Source organism: Mustela nivalis (genome assembly GCF_964662115.1).
Source record: "Mustela nivalis genome assembly, chromosome: 16".
Taxonomy (NCBI): Eukaryota; Metazoa; Chordata; class Mammalia; order Carnivora; family Mustelidae; genus Mustela; species Mustela nivalis.
The window spans coordinates 28,245,550-28,264,473 of NC_139035.1; the positions used below are offsets into that span (position 1 = coordinate 28,245,550).

General features: G+C 38.3%; 1 protein-coding gene across 4 annotated transcripts in view; it reads left to right on the top strand.

The window, feature by feature from the left end:
• ANKRD45 (ankyrin repeat domain 45) overlaps window positions 1-18,924 on the top strand; it is a 55,737-nt gene that overhangs the window by 9,969 nt on the left and 26,844 nt on the right. For all 4 annotated transcript variants that reach the window (XM_082704443.1, XM_082704445.1, XM_082704442.1 and 1 more), the window contains exons 2-3: window positions 606-960; window positions 17,300-17,467. In XM_082704443.1, the coding sequence (XP_082560569.1) occupies window positions 621-960; window positions 17,300-17,467 (508 nt within the window). In that variant the 5' untranslated portion in view covers window positions 606-620. The remainder of the gene's footprint in view (window positions 1-605; window positions 961-17,299; window positions 17,468-18,924) is intronic.

An 18,924-nucleotide genomic window follows, 5' to 3' on the forward strand; every position in this document is an offset into this window, starting at 1 on the left:
TTTTAAGGTTTTTTTAAAAGATTTTATTTATTTATTTGACAGAGAGAGAGATCACAAGTAGGCGGAGAGTCAGGCAGAGAGAGAGAGAGAGAGAAGCAGGCTCCCGCTGAGCAAAGAGACCGATGCGGGGCTCGATCCCAGGACACTGAGATCATGACCTGAGCCGAAGGCAGGGTCTTAATCCACTGAGCCACCCAGGTGCCCCTAAATTTTAAGGTTTTAATCTGGCTCCGGTAATCCCTCTGTATTTCTCACTTTTCCCCAATATAAACCCTTGTTTAGGCAGGTGAATCTCATTTGCATTCTCTTTCAATCTTTTCCTGATAAATCTAGCCACGTTGATCTGTTTCTTCTTCTGTTCCTGTTGAATTTACTGTTTATATCACACATTCAGCATTTTAGTGTATATTCAGGCAGTGTGCTGACCTATAGTAGGTTCACAATAAACTCTATTGATTCCATGGATGAAGTGTCTTATTCTATAATTGTTTTCAACCAGTTAAGTATTTTTATCCCATCTATATTGTCAGTTGACTGATGAAATAAGCAGATAAACAAATCCTGATTAGTTTGAGTAGATTACTATTACTTTTTCTTGGCCTCAGGTGTTTTTGGGATTAATGGAGCCAGAAGGACCTCCAGAATCAGAGAGTTCAGAAAAAGCATTTTTCTCACAGCAAGAAGACGATGAAGAAGAAGATGAAGAAGAACCAAAAGAACCAGAGGAAACACTCCCTCTTAATCCCCTCTTACAACCTGCTCTCACAGGGGATGTAGAAGGTTTGCAGAAGATTTTTGAGGATCCTGAGAACCCTCATCATGATCAGGCCATGCAGCTACTCTTGGAAGAAGACATCGTTGGGAGAAATTTGTTGTATGCTGCTTGCATGGCTGGGCAAAGTGATGTGATTAAAGCTTTGGCAAAATACGGTGTGAATCTGAATGAAAAAACCACCAGAGGTATTTTGTCTTTTTCACTCATCAGTATTACTTATGACTATTTAAGACACTATGTACCATCTCTAAAGCTGGATAAATTTGATGTGCCTGATTTATGTTTTGCATATATATGCATACATACATATGCATATGCAAGTATGTGTATACATGTTGATAAGAGTATTTTATAATTTTTTTTTAAGATTTTATTTATTTATTTGACAGAGAGAAATCACAAGTAGATGGAGAGGCAGGCAGAGAGAGAGAGAGGGAAGCAGGCTCTCTGCTGAGCAGAGAGCCCGATGTGGGACTCGATCCCAGGACTCTGAGATCATGACCTGAGCCCAAGGCAGCAGCTTAACCCACTGAGCCACCCAGGCGCCCGATAAGAGTATTTTATAGTAAAGTACACAGACTTAACACTTTTTTTTTTTTTTGAGAGAGAGTGAGCCTGCATGTACACGCGTGAGTGGGGGCAGGGGGGAGTGGCAGAGGGAGAGAGAGAATCTGTTTTAAATTTTAAATTCAGTTTAATTAACATTGTATTACTAGCTTCAGAAGTAGAATTTAGTGATTCATCAGTTGCCTGAAACACCCAGTGCTCATTACATCACCCGCCCTCCTTAATGCCCGTCACCCAGTTACCCCATCCCCCACCCACCTGCCCTCCAGCAGTCCTGTTGGTTTCCTAGAGTTAAGAGTCTGTTATGTTTTGCCTCCCTCTCTGTTTTCATCTATTTTTATTTTTCCTTTCCTTCCCCTCTGTTCCTCTATTGTGTTCCTGACCTTAGGAGGATTTTCCCATTGAGGAGGATATTCACTGTGGATTTTTTTTTAATATGGCTTTTATGATATTGAGGTATGTTCCCTCTATCCCTACGCTATGGAGAGTTTTTCTCAAGAAACCATGCTGTATTTTGCCAAGTGCTTTTTTCTGCATCTATTGAGGGGATCATATGGTTCTTGATGAATCACATTGAATGATTTGCAGATGTTGAATCACCTTGCAGCCTAGGAATAAATTCCACTTGGTTGTGGTGAATAATCCTTTTAATTTTTTTTTTTTTTTTAGCTAGTATCTTAGTGAGAATTTTTGCATCCTTGTTCATCAGGGATATTTGTACGTAATCTCGTGTTTGGTGGGGTCTTTATCTGGTTTTGGGATCAAGGTAATGCTAGCCTCATAGAATGAATTTGAAGTTTTCCCTCCATTTCTATTTTTTGAAACAGTTTCAGAATAGGTATTAATTCTTTGAATATTTGGTAGAATTCCCCTGGAAGCCAACCAGCCTTGGGTTCTTGTTTTTGGGGGATTTTTGATTACTGATTCAATTTCTTTGTTGTTATGGGTATTTTCAGGTTTTTTATTTCTTCCTGTTTCAGTTTTGGTAGTTTATGTTTCTAGGAATGCATCCATTTTTCCAGATTGGCTAATCTGTTGGCATATAATTGCTTATAGTATTCTCTTATAATTGTATTTCTTTGGTATTGGTTGTGATCTCTCCTCTTTCATTCATGATTTTATTTATTTGGGTCCTTTCTCTTTTTTTTTTTGATAAGTCTGGCTAGGAGTTTATTGTTGTTGTTGTTGTTTTTAAGGATTTTATTTATTTGAGAGACAGAGACAGAGCATGAACAGGGGAGAGGAGGTGAAGGGAGAGGGAGAAGCAGATACCCTGCTAGGTTGGGAACCCAATATAAGGCTCGACCCCAGAACCCTGGGATCATGACCTGAACTGAAAGAAGACACTTAACCGACTGAGCCATCCAGTCACCCTGGATTTTATTGATCTTATTAATTCTTTCTGGGAATCAGATCCTAGTTTTATTGATCTGTTGTATTATTTTTTAAAATTTCTATGTCATTGATTTCTGCTCTAGCTTTATTATATCTCTTCTCCTGCTGGATTTAGGCTTTATTTGCTGTTCTTTTTCCAGCTCTAGATGTAATGTTAAGTTGTGTATTTGAGACTTATCTTATTTTCTGAGAAAGGCTGTATTGCAATATAGTTCTCTCTTAGAACCACCTTTGTTGCATGCCAAAGGTTCTGAGCTATCGTGTTTTCATTTTCATTTGCTCCCATGGATTCATTTGCTAAACCATTCATTCTTTAGTAGAATACTATTTAATCCCATTTATTTGTGGTCCTTCCAAATTTTTTCTTGTAGTTGACTTCAAATTTTAAAGTATTGTGGTCTGAAAATTTGCATAGTATTGGAAATTGGGCTATTGATAAGGTAACTTCTTTGTTGTAAATCTCAAGGACATTTGCAAACCAAGGGAGACTCCTACCTTGCAGGACTGTGATCTCTGCAAGTTAACTATTTATCGTTTTATGGCAGTCAGGGGTGCCTGAGGAATGCTACACATATGGAGGGGAGCGGGTGAAGGGGGGTGGTGCAAGGCACCAGCCTTTGCTTTGTCCTCAGCCAGCCTCCTGCTCCTTCAGTATAATTTCAGTCTTTTTATACTGGTTGAGATCTGATTTGTGACTCAGTACGTGATCTATTTTGGAGAATGTTCCATGTGCCTTTGAGAAGAACGTGTACTCTACTGCTTTAGGATAAAATACACTGAATATATGTAACAGAATATATCTGTTAAGTCCATCTGGTCCAGTGTGTCATTCAGAGCCCTTGTTTCCTTGTTGATCTTCTGTTTAGATGTTCTGTCCATTGCTGTAAATGAGGTGTTAAAGTCCCCTACTATTATTATATTATTATCAATGAATTTCTTTAATTTTCTTATTAATTGATTTATATATTTGGCTGCTCCTAAGTTAGGGGCATAAATGTTTACAATTGTTAGATCTTCTTATTGGATAGACACTTATGATATAGTATCCTTCTTCATCACTTATTAGTCTTTGGTTTAAAATCTATACAGATGGCTACTCCAGCTTTCTTTTGATGTCCATTGGCATGATAAATGGTTCTCTGCCCCCTCACTTTCAATTTGGAGGTGTCTTTAGGTATAACATGAGTCTCATGTAAGTAGCATATAAGATGGTGTCGGGTTTTTTTTTTTTAATCCATTCTGATACCCTATATATTTTGATTAAAGCATTTAGTCCATTTACATTCAGAATAATTATTGAACCATACGAAGTTAGTGCCGTTGTGTTATCTGTAATGTCATTGTTCCCTCCTAGATTGTCTGTGTTCCTTTCTGGTCTTTGTTAATTTTGGGCTCTCTGTCCACCGAAGGGATCCCCTTTAATATTTCTTGCAGGGCTAGTTTAATGTTCACAAATTCCTTTAGTTTCTTTTTGTCCTGGAACCGCTTTATCTCTCCTTCTATTCTGAATGACAGCCGTTCTGGATAAAGTATTCTGGACTGCGCATTTTTCCCGTTTAGCACATTGAATATATTTTTCCAGTCCTTTCTGGCCTGCCATGTCTCTGTACACAGGCCTACCTCTGCACACAGGCCAGTCTTAGGTTTCTACCCTTGTAGGTTAAGGACCTCTTGTTTTGAGCTACTTTCAGGATTTTCTCTTTATCTTTGAACTATGCAAGCTTTACTATTATATATCAAGGTTTTGACCTATTTTTATTGATTTTGAGGGGTGTTCTCTATGTCTCCTGGCCTTGAATGCCTGTTTCCTTCTCCAGATTAAGGAAGTTCTCAGATATAATTTGTTCAGTTAAACTCTCTCTCCCTTGGAGAGAGAGAACATTAAGCAGGTTCCACACTCAGCACAGAACCCACTGCTGTGTTTGATCTCACGACCCCGAGATTACAGCCTAAGCTGAAATCAAAAGTCAGATGCTTAAGCAGCAGAGCCACCCAGGCACCCCCACAGACTTTACTCTTAATTAGCTCTATGACTTGGGTAAGTTACCTAATCTTTTTGTGCTTCTGTCTCTTCATCTGAAAAATGAGAGTAATAATTGTATTTTCCTTACAGGATGTTGTAAGGATTAAATAAGATAGTAAATATAAATATCATACAATTGGCACATAGCGAAGTGATATACAGTAATTACTTAATAATATTGTTATCTCTTTCCTTTGAAGATTTTTTAGTTTTGCAGTCATGATCTAATTAGCTCTTTTTATTCAGTCACTTTTTTTTTTGAATTGCAAATATATTACATGGTCATTACAGAAAATAAAAGAAAATAGTGACCTACAGGAAATAGAGAATATACATTTTCTTCATGCTCACATGGAATATTTAAAAATATTTATCACAAGTAATTCCATAAAGTCTCAACAAATATCAAAGGATCTACAGCATGCAGTCTTCATTCTCTGACCACAATAAAATAAGATTAGAAAATAGTAACAAAAAGATAACTGAAAATCCCCTGTAATTTCGGAAACAAAAGCATACTTTCAATCATCTGTTGATTATAGAAGATACACTAGAACTTATGAAATATTTAACTGACAGCATGATCACTTGATGTGAGACCTGTAGAATAAAACTAATTAAAATTCTAACTTAATACATATATTAGAATATAAGAAACACTGAAAATCGAAAACAAGGCCTTTAACTCAAGAAGTTAGAAAAAGAGGAACAACTGAGTAATCCAAAGAAAGTAGAAGAAAAATAGGAAAAAAGTAGAAGTGAAGTAATGACATTGAAAGTAAAGAAACAGGAGCACGTGGGTGGCTCAGTGGGTTAAAGCCTCTGCCTTCGGCTCAGGTCATGATCGAGGGATCATGGGATCGAGCCCTGCATCAGGCTCTCTGCTCGGCGGGGAGCCTGCTTCCTCCTCTCTCTCTGCCTGCCTGTGTACCTGTGATCTCTGTCAAGTGAATAAATAAAATCTTAAAAAAAAAAAAATCATTACATCCAGGTGCCTGGGTACCTCAGTTGAGCAACTGCCTTTGGCTCAGGTCATGGTCCTGGAGTCCCAGGATTTTCTGCTGCATCAGGCTCCCTACTCAGCAGAGAGTCTGTTCTCCCTCTGACCCTCTCTCCTCTCATGCTCTCTCTCATTCTCTCTCTCAAATAAAATCTTTTTTTAAAAAAATAATTACATCCATAGATTGATGAATGAATAAAGAAATTGTGGTGTGTGTGTGTGTGTGTGTGTGTGTATACATATATATGTATATATGCAATGGAATACTACTCAGCCACCAAAAAGGATGAAGTCTTGCCATTTGCAATGATGTGAATGGAGCTAGAGTGTAAGAGAAATAAGTCAGGGAAAGATAATACCATATGATTTCACTCATATGGAATTTAAGAAACAAAACAGATGAACAAAAGGGAAGGGGGGAGAAAGAGAGAAAGAAACAAACCATAAGAGATTCTTTTTTTTTTTTTTTTTTTTTAAAGATTTATTTATTTATTTGACAGAGAGAGAGAGATCACAAGTAGGCAGAGAGGCAGGCAGAGAGAGAGAGGAGGAAGCAGGCTCCCTGCTGAGCAGAGAGCCCGATGCGGGACTCGATCCCAGGACTCTGAGATCATGACCCGAGCCGAAGGCAGCGGCTTAACCCACTGAGCCACCCAGGCGCCCCAAGAGATTCTTAACCATAGAGAAAAAACTGAGGATTCTTGGAGGGAGGTGGGTGATGGGTATTAAGGAGTGCACTTGTGATGAGCATTGGATATCATCTATAAGTGATGAATCACTAAATTCCATTCCTGAAACCAATATTACACTATATGTTAACTAAAATTTAAATAAAAATTTGAAGAAAAATTAATTAGAAAATATTAAAAATAATTTTATGACAATACATTTGAAAAGTTGGATGAAATGGACAATTTTCTTATAAAGTATAAATTACCAAAATTAATTCAGAAAAAAATAGAAATCTTGACTATATCAATGGTTATTTTGAAAAAATAAATAAGTAATAAAAATGGGCATCTCTCCCCCACCCCCACCTAACTCTGGGCTCAGATGTTTTAAAAGGTAAGATTTACTGCACTTTTAGGGAAAAGGTAATCTCTAATTTTTACAATGTTCACAGCATATAAAGAGAGTTGTAAAACTGCTTAACTTAAGAGAGAAACAACTTTTATAGCAAAACAAGGTAAGGACAGTGGTAGTAGAAAGGAAAATTATAGGCCAATCTCATTTAATAACAAAGATGCAAACATCTTAAATAAAATATTAACAAATTAAATCTAAGATTCTATTTTATAAAATGTAATATACTAGGTTGGGTTTATCCCATTAAGGAGAGGATGATTTAACTTTAGAAAAAAGATTAGTGGGGCACCTGGGTGGCTCAGTAGGATCCCAGGGTCCTGGGATTGAGTCCCCCATTGGGCTCCCTGCTCAATGGGGAGCCTGCTTCTCCCTTTCCCACTGTCTGCTGTTCTGCCTACTTGTGCCTACTTGACTCTATCTCTCTGTCAAATAAATAAATAAAATCTTTAAAAAAAAAGATTAGTATAAGTGACTACATTAAAAAACTGAATGAACAAAAGCACATGATAATTTCAAAAGATGCAGAAAGTCTTTTGAAAAAAATCTTGCATTCAGCCACGATGAATGCTCTTAGGAAAATAGAGATAGAAGAAACCTTCCTTAATTCCTTAATTAAGGCTATCAAAAACCTGAAGCAAAATACCTTGTACTGAATCTTTATTTTTTATTTATTAATTTTTTAAAAGTAGGGCATGAAGCCCAATGTGGGGCTTGAACTCATGACCCTGAGATTAAGACGTGAGCTGAGATCAAGCGTCAGACACTTAAACCGCAGCCCCTCAGGCACCTCAGAATTGAATCTTTAGAAACATTCTTTCTTTTTTTAATTTTTTATTTTTTATAAACATATATTTTTATCCCCCGGGGTACAGGTCTGTGAATCGCCAGGTTTACACACTTCACAGCACTCACCAAAGCACATACCCTCCCCAATGTCCATAACCCCACTCCCCTTCTCCCAACCCCCCTGCCCCCAGCAACCCTCTGTATGTTTTGTGAGATTAAGTGTCACTTATGGTTTGTTGAGGGATGCCTGGGTGGCTCAGTTGGTTAAGCAGCCGCCTTCAGCTCAGGTCATGATCCCAGCGTCCTGGAATCGAGTCCCGCATCAGGCTCCTTGCTCAGCCGGGAGCCTGCTTCTCCCTCTGCCTCTGCTGCCCCTCTGCCTGCCTGTGCGCTCACTCGCTCTCTCTCTCTGACAAATAAATAAATAAATAAATAAAATCTTAAAAAAAAAAAAGTCACTTATGGTTTGTCGAAACATTCTTTAAAGTCAGAAATGAGGGGTGCCTGGATGGCTCAGTAAGTTAAGTGTCTACCTTTGGCTCAGATCAGGAGATGGAGCCCTGTGTGAGGTGACCTGCTCCCTGCTTAGTCGGGTGGTTTTCTCCCTCGCCTCCCAGCTTGTGCGCTTTCTCACGATCTCTCTTGCTATCTCTGTCTCTCAAATAAGTAAAATCTCTCAAAAAAATAAAGTCAGAAACAAGGCTATGATATTCACTATCATGACCTTTTTTTTTTTTTTTTTTAAAGATTTTCTTTGTCAGAGAGAGCGCGCACAAGAAGGGGGAGACGCAGGCAGAGGGAGAAGCCGGGTCCCTGCCAAGCAAGGAGCCCTACATGGGACTTGATCCCAGAACCCTGGGATCATGACTTGAGCTGAAGGTAGACACTTAACCAACTGAGCCACCCAGGCATCCCTATCATGACTTTTATTAATGATTAGAGTGGGAGTCCTAGCAAATGCAGTAAGATAAGAAAAATAAATAGGAGACATAACATAGTACTGTGCTGGAGCTGGCTTTTACGAGCTCTTGCCAGCTGATGGTTGAAATTTTAGAGGTTTTGTAAATTGGTTGACATCACTTTGGTAGGTTGAAGTTGGCCATGTTAAGAGTATATATCATGGAAATTGCTAATGGTACAAATCAGGGATTTTCTCCCAGAGAACTAGTGGTAAACATTCACCAGGAAACTGCTGGATATAAGGATTTGATTGGAAGAAATAAAACTCTCATTATTCATAGGGATACAGATTTAAATCCAAAGGAATCTCCTATTAGTACCAATAGAATTTAATTTAGCAAGAAATGGACATTAAGATCAATACCCCAGATCAGTAGCTTTCTGTGTACTATCAACAATCAGGAAATGTAATAAAGAAGCATTCATTCTGAGAAATTTCTTGGAATTATCAAAATGTGAACTTTAAAAAAAAACATTGTATTTATTTATTTGACAGACAGAGATCACAAGTAGGCAGAGAGGCAGGCAGAGAGAGAGGGGGAAGGAGGCTCCCTGCTGAGCAGAGAGCCCTATGTGGGGCTCTATCTCAGGGCCCTGGGATCATGACCTGAGCCGAAGGCAGAGGATTTAACTCACTGAGCCCCCCAGAAGCCCCCAAATGTGAACTTGATAGTGTAATATCAAAAGTAAAATGTATTGTAGTAGACAGTTGCTTATTTTTTCTTACATCCTCAATAATGTCATGACATTGAGATCTACCTTCTGATGAATTTTTAAAATTCTCTATGTCTTCTGATTTTTTTAATTTAAATAAACATTGAGGCAAGAAAAGTAAGAATTAAACAAATTACAAAATTATATACAGTAGGGTGGTGACATGTAAGCAAAATATGTTTTAAAGACCCAAATGTGTAAATACCACTATCACATAGAATGAATATATATATTTATAAATAATATATATAAATAACTAAAATAATAACTGAAGTAGAAAAGAAAAAAGGAAATGTAATAAAAATACAAATCTTATTCACAGCAAAACCATACAGAAATTAGGACTAAATCTGACAAAAGAATTGCAAGACATTTGTGGCAAAATGTTTAAAACATTACTGAGTTACATCAAAGAAGACCCAAATTGTGTGTGTTTTACACAGTGAGATTGAATATCATAAAGATGGCAACTTACTTTCAAATTAATTTATCAATCTAGTTAATATCACATTAGGTTTTTTTAAAAAATAGGAACTAAGAAGCTGACCCTTAATTTCAGTGGGGAAATTATGAAATATTTAATGTGTGGAGAACAGTGGTTATTAATTTGGAAAAAAATTAGATACCTACATTATACCATGCACAAAAATCAGTTACAGGTTTTTGCAAGATGTGAATGTGAAAAGAAAAAGCTTCGAACTTTGTGAAAGATAGAGGAGAACTGTTATATTCTTGATATATTACTCAATATCTTAAAAGAAGACATAAGAACAAAACCACCAAAAGTAAAGAGACCTATATTTTATATATATAAATTTAAAATTCTATACAAAAGATAGTATAAACAAAGTGCCAAGATAACACACAGTCTACAAGAAGATATTTGTAATATTTTTTTCAACCCACAAAGGATGTTATCTACTTAAGATCATCTACTAATTAATAAGAATAATTGAACCCAATAGAAAAATAGAAAAAGGATAGGAACAAGCAATCAATTCATGGAAGAGAAATGTTCATGGCCAATAAGTACATAAAATGTCAACTTCACTATTAAAAATGCAAATTTAAACAATGAGCTATCACTATCCACTTGTTAGATTTATAAACGCTTTAATATTTGAGGACACTTGGGTGGCTCGGTTGGTTAAGCTGCTGCCTTTGGCTCAGGTCATGATCCCAGGGTCCTGGGATTGAGTCCCACATTGGGCTCTCTGCTCAGCGGGGAGCCTGCTTCTCTCTCTGCCTCTGCCTGCCACTCTGCCTGCTTGTGCTCTCTCTGTCTCTCTGACAAATAAATAAATAAAATCTTTAAGATAAAAGCATTTAATATTTCCATATGTTGTAAGAAAGTGGCCTAGTTTTCATTCTTTTGCATATTGCTGTCCAGTTTTCCCAGCACCATTTGTTGAAAAGAGTGTCTTTTCCACTTGAACATTTATTCATTCCTGCAAATTAATTGCCCATATACTGTGGGTTCATTTTGGGTTTTCTGTTCTGTTTTATTCATCTATGTGTTGATTTTTGTGCCGGTACCATACTGGATATTTTTGTTTGTTTGTTTTTTAGATTTTATTTATTTATTTGACCAACAGAGATCACAAGTAGGTGAGAGGCAAGCAGAGAGAGAGGAAGGGAAGCAGGCTCCCTGCTAAGCAGAAAGCCTGATGCGGGGCTTGATTCCAGGACCCTGAGATCATGACCCAAGTGGAAGGTGGAGGCTTAACCCACTGAGCCACCCAGGCGCCCCACACTGTTTTGATCACTACAGCTTTGTAATATAACCTGAACTCCAGAATTGTGATGCCTCCAGCTTTGCTTTTCTTTTTCAAGGTTGCTTTGGCTAATTGGGGTCTTTTGTGGTTCCATACAAATTTTAGAATTATTGGTTCTAGCTCTGTGAAAAATGCTTTTGGTGTTTTGGTAGGGATTGCTTTAAATGTGTAGATGGCTTTGGGTGGTATAGACATTTTAACAATATTGGTTTTTCCAACCCATGAGCATGCAGTGTCTTTCCACTTCTTTGTGTCATCTTTAATTTCTTTCATCAGTGTTTTATAGTTTTCTGAGTACTGGTCTTTTACCTCTTTTGTTATAGGTATCTTACAGTTTTGGTACAATTACAATGGAGTTGGTTCCTTGATTTCTTTTTCTGGTCCTTCATTATTGCTGTATAGAAATGCAACAGATTTCTGTATGTTGTTTTGTATCCTGTGACTTTACAGAATTTGTGTATCAGTTCTAGCAATTTTTTGGTGGAGTCCTTTGGGTTTTCTAGATAGAGTACAAAGTATCATGTCATCTATATAGAATATCATTCAACTGCAAACAGTGAAAGTTTGCCTTCTTTTGTGCCAATTTGGATGCCTTTCATTTCTTTTTGTTGAGTAACAGTAGACATCCCTGTTTTGTTCCTAACTATAGAGAAAAAGCTCTCCATTTTCCCATTGTGAAGGATATTCGTTAGAATTTTTCCTTTTTTTTTTCCCTATTAACATATAATGTATTATTTGCTTCAGGGGTACAGGTCTGTGAATCATCAGTGTTGCACATTTCACAGCACTCACTCACCATAGCACATACCCTCCCCAATGTCCATAACCCAGCCACCCTATTCCTCCCTGCCCACTCCCTAGCAACCCTAGCAATCCTGAGATTGAGACTCTTATTGTTTGTCTCCCTCTGTGGGTTTTTCTTATATGGTTCTTAATATATTGAGGTATGTTCCCTCTAACTCTACTTGGTTGAGTTTTTATCACGAATGGATGTTGTACTTTGTCAAATGCTTTTTCTGCCTCTATTGAAAGGGTCATATAGTTCTTATCCTTTCTTTCATTAGTATAGTGTATTGCATTGATTGATTTGTGAATATTGAGCCACTCTTGCAGCCCAGGCATAAATCCCACTTGATTCTGGTGAGTAATTCTTTTAATGAACTGTCAGATTTGGTTTGCTAGTATTTTGTCGATGATTTTTACATCTGTGTTCATCAGAGTTATTAGCTTGTAGTTTTCTTTTTTGGTGGAATCTTATCTGGATTGGGTATCAGGGTAATGCTAGCCTTGTAGAATGAATTTGGAAGTTTTCCTTCCATTTCTGTTATTTGGAATAGTTTGAGAATAGTATTAACTCTTTAAATGGTAAAATTCACCTGTGAAGCCATCTGGTCCTCAGGTTTTGTTTGTTGGGAGATTTTTATTACTGATTCAGTTTCTTTGCTGGTTATCAGTCTGTTCAACTTTTCTATTTCTTCTTGTTTCATTTTTGGTAGGTTATATGTTTCTAGGAATTTGTCGATTTCTTCCAGGTTATCCAATTTGTTGGCATACAGTTTTTCATGATCTCATAATTACTTGTATTTCTGTGGTGTTGGTTTTATTTCTCTTCTTTCATTTGTGATTTTATTTATTTTAGTCCTTTTCTTTTTGGTAAATCTGGCAAGAGGTTTATCAAGTTTATTAATTTTTTCAAAGAATCAGATCCTGGTTTCATTGATTTGTTCTATTGAGTTTTTTTTAGTTTCTATATCATTTACCTGCTCTAATCTTTATTATTTCCTTCCTCCTGCTGGCTTTGGGGTTCGTTTGTTGTTCTTTTTTCTAGTTCCCTAAGGTGTAAGGTTGGATTGTTTGCGATTTTTCTTGCTTCTTGGGATAGGTTGGGATGGCTATATACTTCCTTCCTGTGACCACTTTTGTTGTATCCCAAAGGTCTGGAACAGTTATATATTCAATTTCATTTGTTCCCATGTATTTTTAAAATTTCTTCTTTGATTTCCTAGTTGACACATTCCATGTTTAGTAGTAGCATGTTGTTTTGCCTCTGGGATCAAGCCCGGCATCAGACTTCCTGCTCAGTGGGGAGTCTGCTTCTCCCTGTGCCCATCACCCTGCTCTTGTGCTCTCTCTCAAATAAGTAAAATCTTTTAAAAAAATTAACATACTTGAGATTAGTTTATAACCACTTCCAACTAATATTGAATGAGAAAAATTGTAACAGCTAAAAAAAAGTTGTACAAAAATGTCTTGGTGATACCATTGATACACTTAGAAAAATTAATGTTTCATTTGAAATTTTCATGATTAATTAATTATATTTCTTTATATTTGTAGTGTGTTTTTTTTTTACTCTTAATTTTTGTGTGTGTGGTTGTTTTTTTTTTAAAGATTTTATTTATTTATTTGTAAGAGAGCACAAGCAGGGGGAGCGGCAGGCAGAGGGAGAAAAGAGCATGATGTGGAACTGGATCCCCGGATCCTGGGATCATGTCCTGAGCCAAAGGCAGATGGTTCACCGACTGAGCCACCCAGGCGTCCCAATTTTTGTCAGTTTTATCTGACAATTTTTATGGCTAATAGAATGAAAATCTATTCTTAACATTTCTATTTCATACTTAGGCTTTTTTGGATATCTTTTGTTTGTACATTTTCATAAATGTATTAACATTAAAGTTTATTAAATAGTTTCACAAATTTAAAAAATGAATTCTCAGGGCACCAGGGTGGCTCAGTGGGTTAAGCCTCTGCCTTCAGCTCAGGTCATGATTTCAGGGTCCTGGGATTGAGCCCCGCATCGGGATCTCTGCTCAGTGGGAAGCCTGCTTCCCCCTCTCTCTCTGCCTGCCTCTCTGCCTACTTGTGATCTCAAATAAATAAATAAAATCTTTTAAAAAAATTAAAAAATTAATTCTGAACTCCATTTTATAAAATACCAGTATTAATACTAAGTAAACATTATATTTGTACTGGAATTACTTTATTCTATTACTGTGATTACTATTTCAGGTCAGAAAAAACCAGCATATGCAAAGTTGTAGAGGGTGAAACATGATTTGGGGAATTCAAAGAGTCTGGTACTGGGGTGGGAGGTAGGTTGTGAGAAGTATTCTAGATAGGTGAGTATTTTGCTCCATGGCCTATTATTTGTTTTTGACTCATCATCCCTGGTCTTGGACTTTGACCTCACCATATACCTTCATTAACTTACAGCAACCTTGAGAAAAGTACTTATCTTCTCTGTGCTTTTGTTTTCTTACAAAGGAGAACACACTAGTGCCTACTTCATAGGATGGTAATGAGTTCATAGCTGCGAAGTACATAGAACGGTGCCCACATAGAGGAAAAGATTCCTTTCCTGTCTGATCTTTTGCCTTACTATGAACTACCTGCTCAGCTGACTCACTCTGTATTCAGTAACCAGTAGTCCTCCACAAAGAGATTATTTTTTCTCTCAGAATCGACCCCAAGCCTTCCCAATTCCATTTATGGTACCATTCTTCTTACTGGGATTTCTGTCATGTGGCCCTCTGTATACATCACCTGAGGTCCAACACTCATTGCCAACATTATGGGAGAACTTTAGGAAAATCCCTTTCTCTTCTGGTTACTTTTGAAATCATCTTATTTAAATGTTTTTCTTCTTCTGGGAAGGCAGTGGGGTTAATGTACTACAAGATCTGTGTGTTTCTCTCTAGAAAACAGACCATCCCCAACAAGGGGGAAAAAATGTAACGGTGTTTTTAAAACATCCAAATTTTTTGTTAAAAGCCTCTGTTTAGAAATCTTGTTTTCTTGTTTTTAAGCTATGTATGTTAAATAGGAAACAAAAAAATTAGGTGTTACCAGTGGTGTGGAACTTCAGCCTTGAGAAAAGCAATGTAAGGAGCCAGAACTCATTTGGAATGGCTCATACTGGCAGCATCTTGTTTGTAGACAGTGTCTCCCACCTCCAGCTTTCAGGGCTCTAGACATTTTTGGCTCATTGAAGACTTGCATCTTCAGGCAGAAGGCAAGAGCAATGAGGGTGGTATCAGGGTATTTCTCTCTCTCTCTCTCTCTCTCTTTTTTTTTTTTTTTTTTGTAGAGGATAAGGCACAGTGAAATTCTTGGGCCAGTTTCTATCTCTCCATTTTTGAAATTTCTCATTTGCTATGATATTAAGAAAAAAAAAAAAAGTTGGGCCAAAGAGGAGAGGTGATTCCAATTTTGGCTGATCTTGGAGTAGTTCACTTGATGTTCCTTTTGATTCCCTTATTAAGCTTTCAGGTTATGATATCCTCAAGACAAAGGTAGTTTACAACCTCATGTAAAACAGACCTGGGATTGTGGGAATATGGCAAGTAGGGAGCCAAGAAGAGGCTTCTGGAAGGAAGTGGAGTGCCGCGTCCAGTCAGCAACAAGAGAAGAATTAGGCACAATCAAGTCAGCTGCAAAAGACTGGGAGCAGGGGACAACAGTCGAAAAGGACGGCTGCCACAAGCAACTCCACAGTCTCACTTTTATTGGATAGAAAACAATAGCCATCAGAAGGATTGATGAAGGTCACACGTTAGACACGTCTTGCAGGCAAGCAAGAAGGAGGATAAAGTTTATAGTTAACCAAGCACATTCAAAGGACTCCTCTAACTAACAACGAGCACTTCTGGGAAGAGAAAGGAGAGACAAAACGAAAAAGGGAAGCAGGCGGATTTCGTTCCACCCTGAGCTGACCGGGCGTTCCCGGGTGCTCGGCTTCCCTGAAGCAGGCGGCGTTCCGCCCTGGGTGGGCCAGGTGTTCCCAGCTGCCCGGCTTCAGCTTCGGTGAAGGGGCGGCTTTTCGCCCTGAGCGAGCCGGGCATCCCCAGCTGTCCAGCTTCACGGTCCTACGTCGTCCTTCTCCCCAAAGACCTGTTGCCAGTATATGTATTTCTTAAGGCCATATCTAAATGTGCTTGGTAACTAGTAAAATCCTCCAGGGGTTACAGTTTAAGTAACAAATTGTTCCGGGGGGCAGCAGCAGTGAAGGAATCACGATTCTCTTTTTTCCTGCTCTACTCAGTGGCAAGCATTTAGGTACTGTTTCCTACTCCTTACAAATGCTTTATTTGGCAACAGACCTGGGTTTGAATTTTGCTTTGGCTACTTACTACCAGTGTGGCCTTGAGCAAGGGTAACCTCTCTGAACTTCACTTTCCATTGTGTCTTTTAATGGGGTTAACAGTACAGACCTCAGAGGTTCTTGAAAGGGTTGAATCACGTATTAGTACATAAAGTGCCTGGTACATAATAGAGTCAACACATCTGTTCATTCTTTTGCTCAGTTCTTCTTGTGTTAGAAGTACATGCCTCTTTGGCCAGTTAAATGAGTCATAAATGTCTCCTGTGGGTAAGTTAAAACAAAGAAGTTTTGACTTGATTGTTTTAAACCAGTGTGAAATTTTTTTTTTTTTTAATTTATCAGAGAGAGAGAGGGGGAGAGAGCGAGCACAGGCAGAGGCAGAGGGAGAAGCAGGCTCCCTGCTGAGCAAGGAGCCCGATGTGGGACTCGATCCCAGGACGCTGGGATCATGACCTGAGCCGAAGGCAGCTGCTTAACCAACTGAGCCACCCAGGCGTCCCAGTGTGAAAAAATTTTAATTATACCTCCTTTTTATCACCCTCCTAGTAGTTGCCACTGCAAATCTAAAAAACAACTTTCTAATCTGGTGGGTCATGATTTCAGTTTTCATTCAAATGATTAATATTCAAACTAAAGGCATACACAGTGATCATAATTTATAAGATTGCATTAACAATAATGTCAATATAATTAGAGTTTGCTGAAAGTCCCTTAGACTAGAGTTGTGGGTCTAATTGTGTTCCAAAATAGATTACTTCTGGGGAGGTTGCTGTCGTCCTTTTTAAAAGGCATTAAAGAGCTCAGACTTAAGGCTACTTGTGTTGGTATCTTGCATCCATCACTCACTGGCTGCATTCCTCCGGCAAGCTTCTGGACCTCAATTTCCTTCTTAACTTCTCTGGGCTTCAGTTTCCTTATCTGTGAAGTGGGGATTATAATAGTTCTGACCTCAGGGTTTTTATGAACTGAATGAGTTTACTGTGTATAAAGTATGTAGAATAGTGCCTCGCTCACAGTAATTGTTCAAGAGTTGATCATCATTATGATCTTCTGTTCAGTAAAACAAGCCTGAAACAATGTAGCCTGTTCGACCTGACCATCTTCATTCTCTTGTTAGGTTACACACTCTTACACTGTGCTGCAGCCTGGGGTCGTCTGGAAACTTTGAAAGCACTAGTGGAGTTGGACGTTGATATAGAAGCGCTGAATTTCCGGGAAGAAAGAGCTCGAGATGTTGCTGCTCGGTATTCCCAGATGGAGTGTGTGGAATTCCTGGACTGGGCAGGTAAGGAAGACCCAAGGTAGTGTACCTAAGTAGCACGAGTTCTCACGCCTTGTTAAGTCACAGATAGAAACTACCCCAGGTGAGTTGTCACATAAATGAAACTTTATTTGCAGTAAATATCGAAGAGAACAACTTCCAAAGCTATGACTCCCCAAGCAAGGGTACATGGGCTCCTTTTATTAAGGGTTAGGGTATTTAGAAAGGGGATCCTGAGTAGCAGGTCCCCCATGCGCCTTAAGGCAACATGCCTATACATGCATTGTATGTTATGTAAACGAGGCTTGTGTCCTCTTCAGGTGGAGATTTTAGTATTAGAGTGAGATAAAGATAGTTGTTGGTTATTCTAGGGGTCACTCCATGGCCCTTCTGTGCAGGCAGGAGACATGGGTTATGCTCAAACTGGTCTGGGTAGTCTGGGCTGGTTGGAGGCCTCAGGGCAGTTGCTGTGCATAAGGGCTAGTTTCATTTCCATTTGCCTGAGTTAAGAGAGAAGCTGGAAAGAAGTGCTTAAGGAAAAATAGGGACAGAGGTTAGTGAGCACAACCAGGTGTGTAGTAAAGGCCAGCTCTTGGTATCTAGCTGGTGACAGTAGCAAAAGGACTGAATGATGGACTTTTTCCCCTATGAGTTATAGGTTATACCATCAACAAATCAAGAGATAATTAGCATTTTCAGCTTTTTAAAAAAATTTAATTCCAGTATTGTTAATATGTCGTATTAGGTTCAGGTGCACAATATAGTGATTCAACACTTCCATACAACACCCAGTGTTGATCGCAAGTGCATGCCTTCATCCCCATCACCTGTTTCCCCCATCTCCCCCCTCACCACCCCTCTGGCAACCATCAGTTTGTTCTCTATAGTTAAGAGTCTGTTTTTTGGTTTGTCTCTCTTTCTCTCTCTCTTTTTTTTTCCTTTGTTCATTTGTTAAATTCCACATAGGAGTGAAGTCATATGGTATTTGTCTTTCGCTGACTTATTTCACTTAGAATAATATTTCCTAGCTCCATATGTGTCATTGCAAATGGCAAGATTTCATTCTTTTTTAATGGCTGAATAATACTCCATTGTATATATACCACGTCTTTTTTTTTTTTTTTTTAAGATATAGGTCTTTTTTTTTTTAAAGTTAACATACAATGTGTTATTTGTTTCAGGGGTACAGGTCTGTGAATCATCAGGCTTACACAATTCACAGCACTCACCATAGCACATACCCTCCCCAGTGTCCATCACCCAGTGACCCCATCTCTCCCACCCCACTCCACTCCAACAACCCTCAGTTTGTTTCCTGAGATTAAAAGTCTCACATGGTTTGTCTCCCTCTCTGGTTTCATCTTGTTTCATTATCCCCCTCCCTTCCCCTATGATCCTCTGTCTTGTTTTTCAAGCATTTTCAGCTTTTATCAAGTTTTATTTGTACATGTAATCACAGCTGCTGATGGTGTGTGAAATCT